This window comes from Balaenoptera musculus, chromosome 4 (assembly GCF_009873245.2).
Source record: "Balaenoptera musculus isolate JJ_BM4_2016_0621 chromosome 4, mBalMus1.pri.v3, whole genome shotgun sequence".
NCBI lineage: Eukaryota > Metazoa > Chordata > Mammalia > Artiodactyla > Balaenopteridae > Balaenoptera > Balaenoptera musculus.
This window is the reverse complement of record NC_045788.1, coordinates 134,627,163-134,641,246: the sequence shown is the minus strand read 5'-3', so window position 1 is coordinate 134,641,246 and position 14,084 is coordinate 134,627,163. Positions and strand designations below refer to the sequence as shown.

Sequence of the window (14,084 nt, the reverse complement as noted above, 5' to 3'; positions counted from 1 at the left end):
CTATCTATCTATCTGTAATTAATGAGAAACAGTCTAAACTCATATCCTAATACAGCTTTGGCCTCTTTACGTGGTGTGTTTCCAGTACCTACGGCACTTGGGTCTGTCCAGATGTTCTGCCTTCCCCGTCCTGCTTGAAACCTCAGGGCAGGTCATAGTTGGTAGATCTTATCTATCAATCTGCCTATCAATTTGATCTCCCTCCGTGGGTCCCAACATTTGGCAATATCTGCAGACAGTTTTGGTTGTCACCCCTGGGGTGGGGCGTGCTCCTAGCACCTAGTGGGTAGAGTGACTCCCACAGCACATAGGAAAGCCCTACTACCCCTGCAAAGCATCAATCACGCTGAGACTGAGAAACCCTGGGCTGGCCTCACACGAATGATCATGATAAGTCATAAAATGTCTCCTCTCTTCCCTAACACTTTCTGCCTCTTTACCAAATTGATGAAAAACTTCAGTTCACACAGAATAAAAAAAAAAAACGAGAGAGCATCACTGCATATTAGTCTTCTTCTAAATATGAAAATATACTAGAGTTCTGTGTGCATAGGATCGCACCATCTTGGCATCTCCTGGGTTGGAGGGTGTGTGGCAGCCAGAAGTAGAGGCTGCAGGTGGAGGGGGCCACCTGGCAGGGAAAGCTCTCCCTCGAGGACTCCCCCCACTTACAGCTGCTCCCTCAGAAACGCCACACAGGTGCAGGTCCACAGGGACCATCAGAAACAGTGAAAGTGCACGCTGGCTTCTCATTGCCACGCCCCTCCCCATCAGGCTTCAGTCAGGGGCCACAGATCCACTAATCCAGGAACATGAATTGATGTGAGTGGACAGTGTCCACGTGAACTAAAAAGGGCTAAAAGCAAGGTCCTGGTATGCATCACTGACCGATGCCTTACAGACACCGAAAAGGAGTCAGTGTGCACACCCAAGGGCAATGCATGGAAGGAGTAGGGACGGGACAGACGCTGATTTGCCGTCCATCCCTAGGAAGCCCTGGTTTGCTGCCCACATGTTAGGTGTGCAGCGACCACCGGCACACAGAGGGCTGGGTTCTTCTGGAGCTTTCTCCCACCTGCCCTTACGTGTTGGTTCTGCTATCACCTATTTTCTATAATACAAGAAGATTCAGGGAAAAATGACTTGAAAAAAGTCTGAAAGAAAGAGTCCTCTAGGTGTTCTCGTTGAATCACAGTGGTGTCTGCTACAGGTGGAATTTCTTGAATACATTTTGCTGTGACTGCGGTCTCTAGTTGGTTGTTTGTTTGCATTTACTCTGCAGGGGGCCCTCACTCCGAACTTTCCTGCCCCTTCTGTTTCCTGTAAGTTTTCCTCAGTAAGGCAACCAGCTCCCAGGTTCGGCGTGGAGATCAGCTGTGTGTCAAATCATTTGAGACCTGTAAGAGTTAGCTATCCTCCTGGGAATTCCCGGGCGGCGTCTGAGCTGGGCTATACGGAGCCCACACGCTGCCCACGTTCTGGGAAGTGAAGGTCGCTGGGGAAGGAGCTCGGGAACAGCTGTGGCAGGCAGGCGCGCACTGGTGCACCGCGGTGCTGGGACCCCAGCGCCAGGGAAAGGATGAAGATGGGCGTGGGAGTCCCCAGGAGGTGGCCTTCCAAGCATTTTCAAAACACAAGAGATCCCGCCCTTAACTAGAACAGCGCTGTGGGGTATCACCGGTCACTAGACCAGTGCCTGATACAGAGTGGGGACTCGTTAAACATCTCCAGAGGAGTGACTGCCCCAGGACTCTGCTTACTCTAGGCAGTAAAGCATAGTGGTTAGCACATGGATGGTACTGAATTCTTCCTGGGAGGACAGTGTCTCACCCTGGGCACCATCAACGTTTAGGGCTGATTATTCTGTGTCGTGGGAGCCATCCTCTGCATTTTGGGATGGTTACTGGCATCCCTGGCCTCTACCCAGTAGCCAGGAGCATTCCTTCCATGTCACTCATGGGTGGTGACAACGAGAAGTGTCTGCAGACTTTGCCAAATGTCCCTCCCTGGGGGAGAGATGGGGGGAAGGAACACTGGTTGAGAACACTGGCTCAGAGTTGCGTGTCTGTGGGCAAGTCAGCTGACCTGTCTGAGCCTGATTCAGCCAACCTTTGTCCAAAGGGGGCGGGGTACAGTGAGGGTTACCTGAAATAACACAGACTTGAGGGGTTACTACTTTTCGTGGTAAGATCAGTTGCTGTGACTAACTCTGCAGGGAAGCTGATGGCAACTCTGTGAGCTCCTAACAAACAATACAACCGGAACCTGCTTTTTTGTTTGTCTAAATGAATGACTTTTCTGGGAGGGAATGTCAACCCTTATCCTGATCCCTCGGCCCCGTAGAGCCAGCTCTCAGGACACGGAAGGGTTATTTATGCGCAGCAGGCACTGCGATTTCAGATCAGCAATGCAAGAGATGAAATTAAATATGTACTGTAATCCGAGGCACTGTTTTTCATGGGAAGAGAAGTTCTCCCAACTTAGTCCTTCCAACTCTTTTGCCCAAACATTAACGGCATGCAAATATTTATGATTCATATGTGCCCCTTTAATTCCCAATCGTATTTTAACAGTAAACACTGCATTTTCACAATGAAGCAGAATAATCCCTTTGTCCTGTTGCCGGGCTCCACAGGCTGGCACCCAGCAGCATCACATTCTTCCCGCACCATAGTTGCTGACTCCACCCAGGTTGAGGGGAGTTTTATAGTGGTGCCACGGCAGCTCGCCTTGGACCACACTTCAGGACATCCTGGCTCTTCCCCTGGAAGCCATTTGAAGGTTGTATCAGCACTTTCAGAAACTGCAAGCCAACATCCACACATGTTTTTCTTTTTTGGTCACATGTCAACAGAGAATCGATCAATCTGGCTGTTGCTTGGAGAGGTATCTTGCATTCTGCCCAAATCCATGGGCTATGGAGTCCACTAAGGCCATTGTGTCCCATTTAATATTCCTCTGATTCATGATAACAACATAGAAACACACGCACCTATTTGTGACGATTCTGCGGGTCTTTGGAAGGTAGTGTGACAAAGTATGAGAAGGTGGTGTGCTTGCCGTACTCACTTAGATGTGCTGGCCTCAGTCTCCGCATCTGTACAATAGGTATGACAGTGCCCTTCATATGTACCTCAAAAGGTTATTAGGATGATTAAAATGAGATGGTGTGTGTAACAAAACTTAGGAAGAAAGAGCTATGACTCACCGCCGCATCGGTCTTCCTTCTGTAGGAGAGTCACTGAGGGAGGAGGGAAGAGAGTGGGCAGGAGGTAGCCCGTGTCTCCCTGAGTCAGAAAGTCAGGAACAATGCTATTTCCATTTTCCACTCCTCGTTGGCAAGGAATTTATATTCCTTTATCCTCCGAGGAACTTTGTAAAATGAGAGTGCCTGAGACACAGCAGGAATTTCATAAATATTCATAAATAAATGAAGGAATAATAATAATAATATAATCATCCCAGGCATTTGCTGGGCACCAGCCTGGTGACGGACCTTGTGTTCTCTGTTTTCATTAGTGAGTTCCTCACAGGCTTTGGACCCTGTTCGATCAGGGAAGCATAGTGCCCATGGCTACTTTATTAGAACTGTCCCCCACCCACAGAGGTCATGTCATGGGGGTATTTCTTTCATTCATTCATTCATCAGATGTGCATTGTGCACCTGCTGCTCGCAAGGCACTGGGCTAACACTGGAGATACAAAGGCCAGCTAAAGAGAAGCCACAGCGTGCCGGGGCCAGTGAGGGGCCCACAGTTAAGCAGAGGTCACTGTTCTGAGTGGCCAGCACCATAGGGAAAGGAGTGACAGAAGCAAAATGCACAGCTGGGTGCATATCCCACTACAAGCTTAGGGGTCTCTCTGGACAGCTGGTCATCTCAGTGGAGATGTTTCAGGGTGACGAGGGGGCTACCAGGTGAAGGCATCAGGAAGAGTGTCCAAGCAGAGAAAACAGGGTTGGGGAGGAACACCGAGCTGGCCAAGAGAGCTGGTAAGGGCCTTGACATCCACACTGGGAATTTGGTCTGGTCCTCCAGCAGGTTTTAAGCAGGGAATTGACATCACCAGATACAAATGGTACGAAGATGCTGGGATTGCAGACTGAAGAGCAGACAGGGCTTTTTGGAGGGTGCTTGGGAGCTTAGAGACGGGATCCAAGGTTAGTTGAATTCATGGATGCCAAACCCGTGGATACAGAGGGGTCACTGTATATCCAGTTTGCAAACCCACCATCTGGTAAATGTCACCATGTCTAGAAATCAGCTCCCTCCAGGCCCCGCCTACCACACCCTGCAGCCTTGCCTAGACCTTCCTTCTTCTTCCTACTTGGCCTCCATCCCCACCTGCCCTCCCAGCTTCCTGCAATAGAGCTAGGGGTGCGAACAGGCTGGCGAGCAGGCACTGAGGACCCTGACGCTACCTTCCCTTCAAAATGCCCACCCCCCCCCCCACCCCCGGGCCTCTCTGCCGCGGTGGCATGTGGCCTTGGGCTGTGTGTTTGAGGCACTGGGCTATGGGCACCAAAGGTCAGGGCTAGGACTAGGCCAGCCCCAGGAGGTCACTTTGGTCACCTGTCCTGTGTGGCATTTGGCCCGATGGGTGGAAACTGTGGAATTGGGGTGTGCCAACCAAAGGGTTCTCCAGGATGGAAGTACAGGGCAGCAGGTGTGGCCTTGACCTAAAGAGGCTGTGAATTCAGGGTCTTGGAGGTGTTTGGGCTAAAAGGATTAAAACTTGGTTCCTCATCCGAGACACTCAGGCACTGGGACACGGAAAGAAAAAAGGAAGATCAGAAAGGGACCATGACATCTGGGGAAAGGAAGTGCAAAAATCGCATGAGAGCATCATGCTTCTTTGGGGTTCAGTAATGCCCCTCATGAAGAGAAAGCCTTGCCCATCCAACCCCTTAGTAAAGCTGGGCTCACACCCATGCCACCAAAAGGGAGAACTGAGCCTTCCAAGTGAAGTCAGACCTCATAAAGAACCAGCTATCAAACTGAAAGTTTATAGAATAATCCATTGATCCATTTATCAAACATTTTTTTTACTGCCTCAGAACAGAAAATGCAAAGATTGATAAAACACCACCCCTGTCCTCAAACAACTCATTTTTGTAGAACAGCTCCAGAGAAAACACTTGGCATGTTTTTGGTTTTCTCTAAGTAAAACTGCTATTTTTCAAGCGCTCCATCATACTCAACGCATGCTGTTTTTTATGGAAAGCTTAGTTCTGTATTTTAAGCACCTGACTTTCAGGCAACTTTGGGGGGTTATCCTCGTACCGATAGCTGGGGCCTCCCCCCTACATTTTACCTGCATGGCTGCAGGTACCATCGGATAAGGACACTGTAAACACCGGCACTTTACACCCAAGGGGACACACACCAACATCGTCACGTCAATTCAATGCAGAGAAACCGGGAGATGCTGCACAACTTGAAGAATCTGTCCTCTATTCAGAAATCCCCAAATAAATAATTATACAGCCCCGCTGTCAAAAATAGTGGTAAGTGTTTGGGTAAGGAAATGGATGAGGAGCAAAAACATGCATTTTGGCCATTAGGTTGTTCCAGTGGAAAAGCGAGAAACATAAATTAAAGGTACTTTGTGAAAAATATCCCCGATTCAGATTTCTCCTGGAATCTGAGAGTTTGTTAATTATAATACTTAGTTATCTGTGATTAAAATTAGACCTGGCACAAACTACATGGTAAGAGGAGAAATCTTCCTGCAACATCGCAGAATCTTTTGGGATTTCCAGAATTTGCAAAGAGCAAAACTTGAGCCTTCCCTGGCTTTCTTGGTTTTCAAAAGCTGCATTTTTTTTTTCTCTCTGACTTTCCCTTTCTCCCTCTCTTGGGTGTTTAAAGTGTGTGAGCATGACCGGTTTCCCCGCAGAGATGCACGAATGAGTGGAAACTGTCGTGATTTCGTTTCCTAAGCTCTGCGACCCCCTCAGCAGATGGTCCTCCGTGCGTACAGCCTGCCCTTGCGTGACAAAGGGCAAGTTTCACATCCCATCGAAACTGGCCCAAAAAGGAGAAGATGACTCATGGGTCCAAACCTTCACCAAGGAGAGTGACCGAAACAGAACCCAGTGGCTGAGGAGCCAACGCAAGTGGCTTGGCTACCCGTGAACCAGACTTAGGGAGGGGCGATCACAAGAGGACGGAGGGAGACACCCATAGCCATAGGAAGACGTTGCCGCGACGTGATTGGGCACGAACTTCTAAGGGCGTGAGATGATCTCGAATTGCCTTTTCACCTCCTGCTCCTCTCCCCACCCTCGCCCTTGGGGAACAGGGTGCCCGTTTGCAGCAGTCCTGAGGTTTCGCCACTTCCCAGGTGTGGTGAGGAAGTGGCGTGGTGCCCTGGGCCCTTGCGGAACTGCAGCGTCCAGCCGTGGCTTTATGAGACCACAGCCCCGGCTGCCACAGTCCAGCAGCCCCGGGGCCTGTAAACGTGGGACCCAAGAAAGCACAGACCTGGGGCTTTGTCACTGCCTCACCCTGGAGAGTCTGTTATGGCAGCAAATATCCAGGAAGACTCGCCCCGTGACCTTCCTCCCAACTAAATAAAGCACTTAGGATTTTGCGCTGGCATTTGGAGGAACACACTGGCATCGAGGGGGACCACACGTGCTCTGAGGGGAGCATTTGGCCCGGCTTGTTTATAAAGTGGATCAGCCAGTTGCAGTTGTGCCTTACAAAGGTCGCCAGCTGGTGGGAGTAGGGCTGACGTTGAAGTGGAAGTTCCAGTGGAACGTGCAGTGTTCCCGATGGGTCTTCAGGCCCCGTTCTGCTGCCTGCCTGTGGCCCTCTGCGCTCTGCCTGGGTTTGCTGAAATTCCTAAGGAAGAGAGGATGGGCCTGGAGGGGCTCCATCGGCACCACCTACCGCACGCGAAGGCTCACCTCACCTCCCACCATCGGACCTCAACGTCGATTCACCACCAGCTGCACCTCACAGGATTGCCCACAGCTCTGGTCTTTGTGCAATCATGTTTGTCACATCTTTAGTGATAATTAAACGGATATTTGCTGATGCATTATTTCATTTAGTTTGCATAACAGCACTATGAGATGGAAGGACTGTTATCACCCCTATTTTACAGATGACGAGGCCCCCAGAGAGGTTAAGTAACTTGCCCAAGGTCACACAGCTAGCAAGGGGCAGAGCTGGGGTTTGAGCCCAGGCAGTCCTCACTGTTAACTAGCACCCCATGCCTTGGCACTTCCACAGGGTTGTATAATCAAGTTCTTGTCTTTTGCTGCTTCCAGGCTTAAGTCAAGACAGCCCTTCTCTCCTTCACTGTTTCTTCCCGCCTTCTTATTCAGTCCTGCTGTTTGGGCTTCTAAATAGCATTCCTCCTGGACACCACCCGCCAGAACTCATGGTGCTGTTTGGGTGAGGTTTCCGTGAGCAGGAGAAGGAAGGTTTCGTTGACCCCCTTTCCTTAGCTCCCTCCGCTGTGGATCCCCACGCAGGGCACCTGTGACCCTGCCGCTTGCCCCCTGGGGAGTCCAGCGCTGCAGTCTTTCGGCAGCACAACCAGCGGCACCTCTGCTCACCCCATGGGCCGAATCCAGGGCGGCAAGGAGCCTCCCGGCCTCTCCAGGCAAGGACCCGCTCAGGCTACAAACGGGAACATCAGCTCTCTCTACGGCAGCCCCATCTCCCAACCCTGCAGTTAGTCCCAAAAAGCCGATTTCGGTGGTTATTTAGACGATCCGTCCTCCTTTGCTCTCCCCTACCTTCTTACTAGCCTGGCTACAGCTTGCTGAGAAAAACACTTGAGAGGCTTTCGCTCTCCACACCCACGCACTTAAAATACCAGGCCCGTAGGTCATTTTGATGACGGAATTTGGCTAATAACACGCATGCTCTAGGCGCGGCTACCACTGCTGCTGGTGCTGGGTCAGAAGGGCTGCATCTCGGCAGGGACAAGCCGGGGCGGGGTGGGGGCGGGGCGGGGGCGGGGCGGGGGCGTGGCCAGGGCGGAGGGAAGAGGGCAGAGTCCCGGGGGTTCAGTACCCACTGGCTGGCTGTCCCCAGGTGTCAAGTCTGGTGCCAGGTCTGCTCGGAAGAATACAAGGAAGCAGAAGGCAGAGTTCTCCTGGAGTGGAAAAATGTCACAGACACCTATGAGCAAGATGACATCACTTATTGCCTCTGTCTATGAGGTCATAAGCAGATGTCCTGGTGCTCAAAGCTGTAAACAACAGCCCGTTGTGCAAGAGGCGAACCGGGATACCCCACCTTCGTGAACCACACTTACTGGGGCCAAAATGCCCCACCTAGTAGCTTTTGCTGGACAGACACTTCTTGACTGCACGTAAAATGATGGGCATAAAATAGTAGAATTATAATTACAAGCAGCGATTTCACAAATATTCACTTTGGTTGAATTTCCTTCCCGATTCAGTAGGCCAGTCTGTGGTTAACCAGGGTAAACGCCAGGAGCCCAAATTCAGCTCAGTTAGAAACTGCTTTTGAACTATAACCCAGGCTTTCAATTAGCTGTTGAGTACAGTTTGGGTACATTAGTGTCACCAGGACTGTTTTCGCTTTTGGGGGCAGGGGCAGAGCATGGAAAAGGTACCACGAGTCTGGATTACTGGTGCTGGTACCACTGAGTTTGAAGGTAGAGATTTAGGACCTCGTGACAATAATGTGAAGCACAAAGCTGGAGATCTGGGTTTTCCATGTATCCAAGCTGTGTGACTTTGGACAAACCACTCATCCTTTCTGAGCCTTAGCTTTGCTACCTATTAACCAAGGACAATAAAATCTGTCTTGTTTATTTCATGAGAGTGTTGTGAGAATCAAATAAAATAGTATATGGGAAAGTGCTTGAAAACTTGTACGTTTTACACAGACCTGAAAAGGCCAACATTAGGAAGACAATGATTCTTTGTTGTCATTTAGGAAATCAAGAATAGGATGGTTGTAAACTTATGGTTACCAAAGGGGAAAGGGGCAGGGAGGGACAAATTAAGAGTTTGGGATTAACAGATACATACTACTATATATAAAATAGATAAACAACAAGGACCTACTGTATAGCACAGGGAACTATATTCAATATCCTGTAATAACCTATCGTGGATAAGAATCTGAAAAAGAATATATATGAAAAAGTATATATATATGTAACTGATCACTTTTCTGTACACCTGAAACTAACACAACATTGTAAATCAACTATACTGTAATAAAAAGTTTTTAAAAATTAAAAAAACAGGAATAGGATGGTTGTAGGAGGGCCGCCACAGGAGTGGGACTGTTTTGGGGGTAAAACCCACAGGTACATAGAGAGTAGTTGTCACTTGTAGTGCCAAGACTGGAACTCTATGACATTTGGTGTTTGTACTGAGTTGAATAGCATTCCCTAAGAAGTCATGTCCGTGGGTGACCTCAGAATGTGACCTTATTTAGAAATAGGGGCTTTGCAGATGTAATCAAGTTAAGCTAAAGTCATACTAGAGTAGGGTAAGCCCTGAATCCAGTGACTGGTGTCCTTGTAAGGAGAGGGAGATTTGGAGACAGAGGACAGGGAGGGAGGGAGGCCACGTGAGGAAGGAGGCAGAGAGTGAAGTGGTGCTGCCACAAGCCAAAGAATGCCAAGGATTGCTGGGAACCACCAGAAGCCAGGCAAAGCCAGGAGGATTCTTCCCTAGAGGGGGTACCGCCATGTCAACACCACAATTGTGTCAAGACCTCAGTTTATTGTCTCCTAGTTCTGGACACCAGAACTAGGAGACAATAAATTTCAGTTGTTTTAAGCCACCCAGTTTGTGGTAATTTGTTACAGCAGCCCTAGGAAGGAAATATAGTGTTTTCATGGAATCTCTGAAATGCTGAAGTTGCAGGCAGCCGGGGAAACACCCCTGGGGCAGGCACACGCCTACACATGGAGATGGGCACCGGGATTTCATCTAGAAGATAAAATCAGGGACTTCCCTGGCGGTCCAGTGGTTAAGACTTCGCCTTCCAATGCAGGGGCTGCAGGTTCCATCCCTGGTCAGGGAGCTAAGATCCCACATGCCTCGGGGCCAAAAAACCAAAACATAAAACAGAAGCAATATTGTGAAAAATTCAATGAAGACTTTAAAAATGGTCCACATCAAAAAAAAAAAAGAAAAAAATCTTAAAAAAATAAAAAGAAGATAAAATCAGAGTTAAAGGTGACATTGTATGTATCCCATGAATGCCTTCATTTTGCAAACCAGGAAACTGAGATCTGGAGAGGTCAAATATCTGTACAGGAACCTAAATCTTCTAACTCTCTTGCAGGAAGAGCTGTGCCTCTCTCTCTCTCTCTCTCTCTCTCTCTCTCTCTCTCTTCCCCCCACCCCCCCACACACACACCTTTGAATACCATGTGCCAGATGCTGTTTTAATGATTTTACTCATATTAATTCATTTAACCTCTCCCAAAACTCGATAAGGTAGGAAAAGTTATATGTACCCATCTTCCAGGTGAGGACACTGAGGCACAGGGAGGGCTAGTGCCTTGTCAAAGGTCAGCTAGCCAGAATTCAAAACCAGAGGGCATTCTCTGAACTGCTTAGCAAAGAAGAAATGCTTTTTAGTAACTAATGTATTTATATATTAATACTTTTATTATAAATTATGTATTTTAAAACAATTTTTAAAAATCATTAAAAGCATTGCATTCGACCTATGCAATGAAGACATGCTCGCGTTTCTTAAGTTTGTATAAAATGCTTAGATGGAAATCCCTCTGCGTATTTATGCTAACAGTTGTCATTGAATCTCAATCTGTCAGTTACATATCCTTAAATCCATTTATTGAATATAAATTTTGTCTGGCCAACCCCATGAGTGCCTATAATAACATCTGGCCTTTCAAAACAATATTTAGAATCAACCAGCAATTAGTATTTTTAACATAGAGAGAATCATTCCAATTTAGCCTAGCCTCAAACTTATGAATTCTATCTTTCCTAATCCTTGGAGGTACAAACAAGGTTAGAGGGCAAAGACGGAAATGGTTTCTTTTCCTCCTTTTGCTCTGAGCTTATTAAAAGGGAGGACCTGGGAGCGGAGCGAGGAGTGGACAGCTGCCAATCTGCTCCTATGTCCCTCGGGTTCCGACCTGAAAGAAAACACATCTGAATCTCTCTTGATCCTGTGTTATTCGTGACTAAACAAAAGCCACGTGACTAAGGGAAGTGTCACATCTAGACAACGTAGTTGTACATTCCAAAATGTAAGCAAAGCCAAACTCAAAGGAGTATTGGAAAAACCAGTAATGTGTGCTGAAGTCCTGCCACCTTTCCAGTGTGAGGGCTGGAAATCATAAATTAATTTTGAATTAGCCAGCAGATATATTCAGGCCATTGCCTCATTCTTCGTTGCTCTCTTTTGTGTTCCAACAGGAAAGAGCTTCACTCTGACCATCACCGTCTTCACAAACCCACCACAAGTCGCCACCTACCACAGAGCCATCAAAATCACAGTGGACGGACCCCGAGAACCTCGAAGTAAGTGGGCCGCCCCTCGGGGCTGGCACCTCCCCTCCCAGCTGGTACACTCAGGCACCAGAACCCTTGTGTTCCATCAGCATCACTCACATGTGGCTGAAACTTCTGCCAGAGGGAAATGTCAGACCCCTGCAGGGAGGAAGAATTTTTCTTTTGACACTCTCACTCCTCAAAGTTGTCTCTGAGCGTTGGGCTCTTTTTCTGAAGCATCTTCTCGCAGGGCTAAAGGAAATGAGGCTGACTCAAGTGCATGTCAGAATCACTTCAGGACTGCGTGGGCCTAAGGACCAAATACGTGGTAAAGTTCAAGGAAGACTGGCCAGGGGCAGAGGTGGTCAAAAGAGGCCAGAGGGTCAGAGTGGACCACAAGGGGCTGATCACCATCCATGCCGGCCTTTTATTCACTTGGAGGCTGGAGATGAAATCTATGAAAATGACCCTTTCCTTTCTGTGCCACAGATCAAAATCTTATTACAGGATTGTTTAAAATAGAGAATGGGAGGGGAGAAGAGTGCCTGAGAGAAAAACCAGTAAATATAGAAAGACGGTACAAAAAAAAATAGTTCCTGTGAGGAAAGCTTTTTTATAAAAGGAGTGGGGTTGTTTAGTCTGCAGAAAAATGTCTTCACGGTGACTTAATGACTATCTTTGAGTAAACACACAGTAACACTTTTCCAGAACCACACCCTTCCCTGGGATGGAGGCTGGGTTCCAGTTCCAGATCTGTGGAGCTGACTGGAGCCCCCGCCCAGCATCTGCATGCCTCCTAACCATGTCATGCCCCCGGTGGAAAATTAATATCTCTATTAATTTTTATAAAGGGTGGGGTTGAGGGTGTCAGAAACAGGGCTTCCTACCGTGCCAGCAAGCTGAGATGCAGGGATGACAGGTCGTAAAACGAAGTGGTTAAGAATTTGGGTTCTGGGGCAAACAAGTGGAGTTCCGGTTGAGGCTCTTAAGCCTTCAGGAAGTTATGGCGCCTCTCTGAACCTCAGTTTCCTCATCTGTAAAATGGGGATAATAATGAGAGCTTCTCTATCGGCTTGAGTGAGACCATGCTATGTGCCCGGCACAGAGAATGAACTCGGGAAATGCCAGCAGAGCCTCCCCGCCTGCCTCTCTGGCTGCTGCTCTGCCCCCCACCCCGGGGCCGTTCCTCCAGAGAACCTGCCTGCTGCCTCTGGGGGCTCTAAGGTCGCCCCTGTGGCGTGGCTCTCTGCAGGTCATCCTGTGAGCACCGCAGCTCATGGCAGTCTTTCCTACAGTCCTGGCCACCGTCTCATGGCATCTTGATCACCCGCTAGAACCATCCTGGGTGCTGCCCCAACGTTCCCCATACCCCAGAGTGGGCAGAACCCAGCAGAGAACCACCACATCCACCAGGGACAACCCTCCTGCCCCCCAGGACATGGTGTCCGTTCACCATCTCCTTGGTGCCATTTGCCTGCTCCGTGACTCCCGTTATTTCTGACCTCATTTCCCCCTGGCAGATTTTTCTCTTTAAGTGCCTGGAGATGTTCTGGCCATATCCGGACTCAGGAAACTCTGGGACTTGGTAGCATCCCCTGATTCCAATTTCTGTGTGGAAAGCAAACCCCAGGCTCAGAAACACGCAGTTCCAACCAAACCCAACTTGGGAGGTTTCCAAAGTAGAAATGGCAAATTGAAGACTCCTAGTGACCCTGCATTAAACATAACAGACACACCACACAGGTACCTTGGTGCTTGCAGAGGACCAAAGAGGAAGCGGGCTCAGATTACAGCAGGCATGGGGTTGGGGAGCAGGCAGTTGTGAGGTGTAAGGCAATTGACCTTGAGGGTAATTAAACTTCCAGAAAGGCTCACTCAGGAGGCTGTAGGTTCCCTATCTTTAAAAACAGAAGCAGGGAAGTGGGGAGGGGCAAGATAGAGGTAGGAGATTAGGAGGTACAAACTACTATGTATAAAATAAATAAGATACAAGGATATATAGTACAATAGGGATATAACCAATGCTTTATAGTAACTATAAGTGGAATATAACATTTAAAAGTTGTGGATCACTATGTTACACACCTGAAACTTATATAATATTGTACATCAACTATACCTCAATAAAAACATGTAAAAAAATAAAAATAGAAGCAATAGCCATCTCTGGGACAGTTCAAAGGCAGACCTGCCTGGAGAAAGAAGCTTAAACCAGATGACCCCTCTGTATACCTTCCGCTGCCCCTCTTCTCTCAGGCATAAAAAAGGGCAGTTTTTGCCCCACAGGCAGTATTTCCTGTAACGTTCAAAGAACTAATGGTGGTTGAGCTTTGGAAAACAAATGATGGCCGCTTGGATTTTTAAGAACTGGCAGTCAGAGGGAAAAAAATGCGATTGTAATGGCCCCGCCTGTATATACAGTTGACTCTGCTTCCTGCTGTTTTATGACTTAAGAAAACAGTCATTATTGGGGAGGGCTCTTTGAGCAGGCAGAAGGGATTTGCTCCAAGAAGGCACCCATTTTTACAGAGTCTTTCCTGCCAAATGGAATTTGGGGTCTAGGGAAAAATTAACGTAAAAACCAAATTAAGTTAAACGAATACGT

General features: G+C 48.2%; 1 protein-coding gene across 3 annotated transcripts in view; it reads left to right on the top strand.

Moving 5' to 3' along the window:
- Window positions 1-14,084, top strand: part of RUNX1 (RUNX family transcription factor 1) — a 239,752-nt gene that overhangs the window by 168,207 nt on the left and 57,461 nt on the right. For all 3 annotated transcript variants that reach the window (XM_036850894.1, XM_036850892.1, XM_036850893.1), the window contains one exon: window positions 11,405-11,509. In XM_036850894.1, the coding sequence (XP_036706789.1) occupies window positions 11,405-11,509 (105 nt within the window). The remainder of the gene's footprint in view (window positions 1-11,404; window positions 11,510-14,084) is intronic.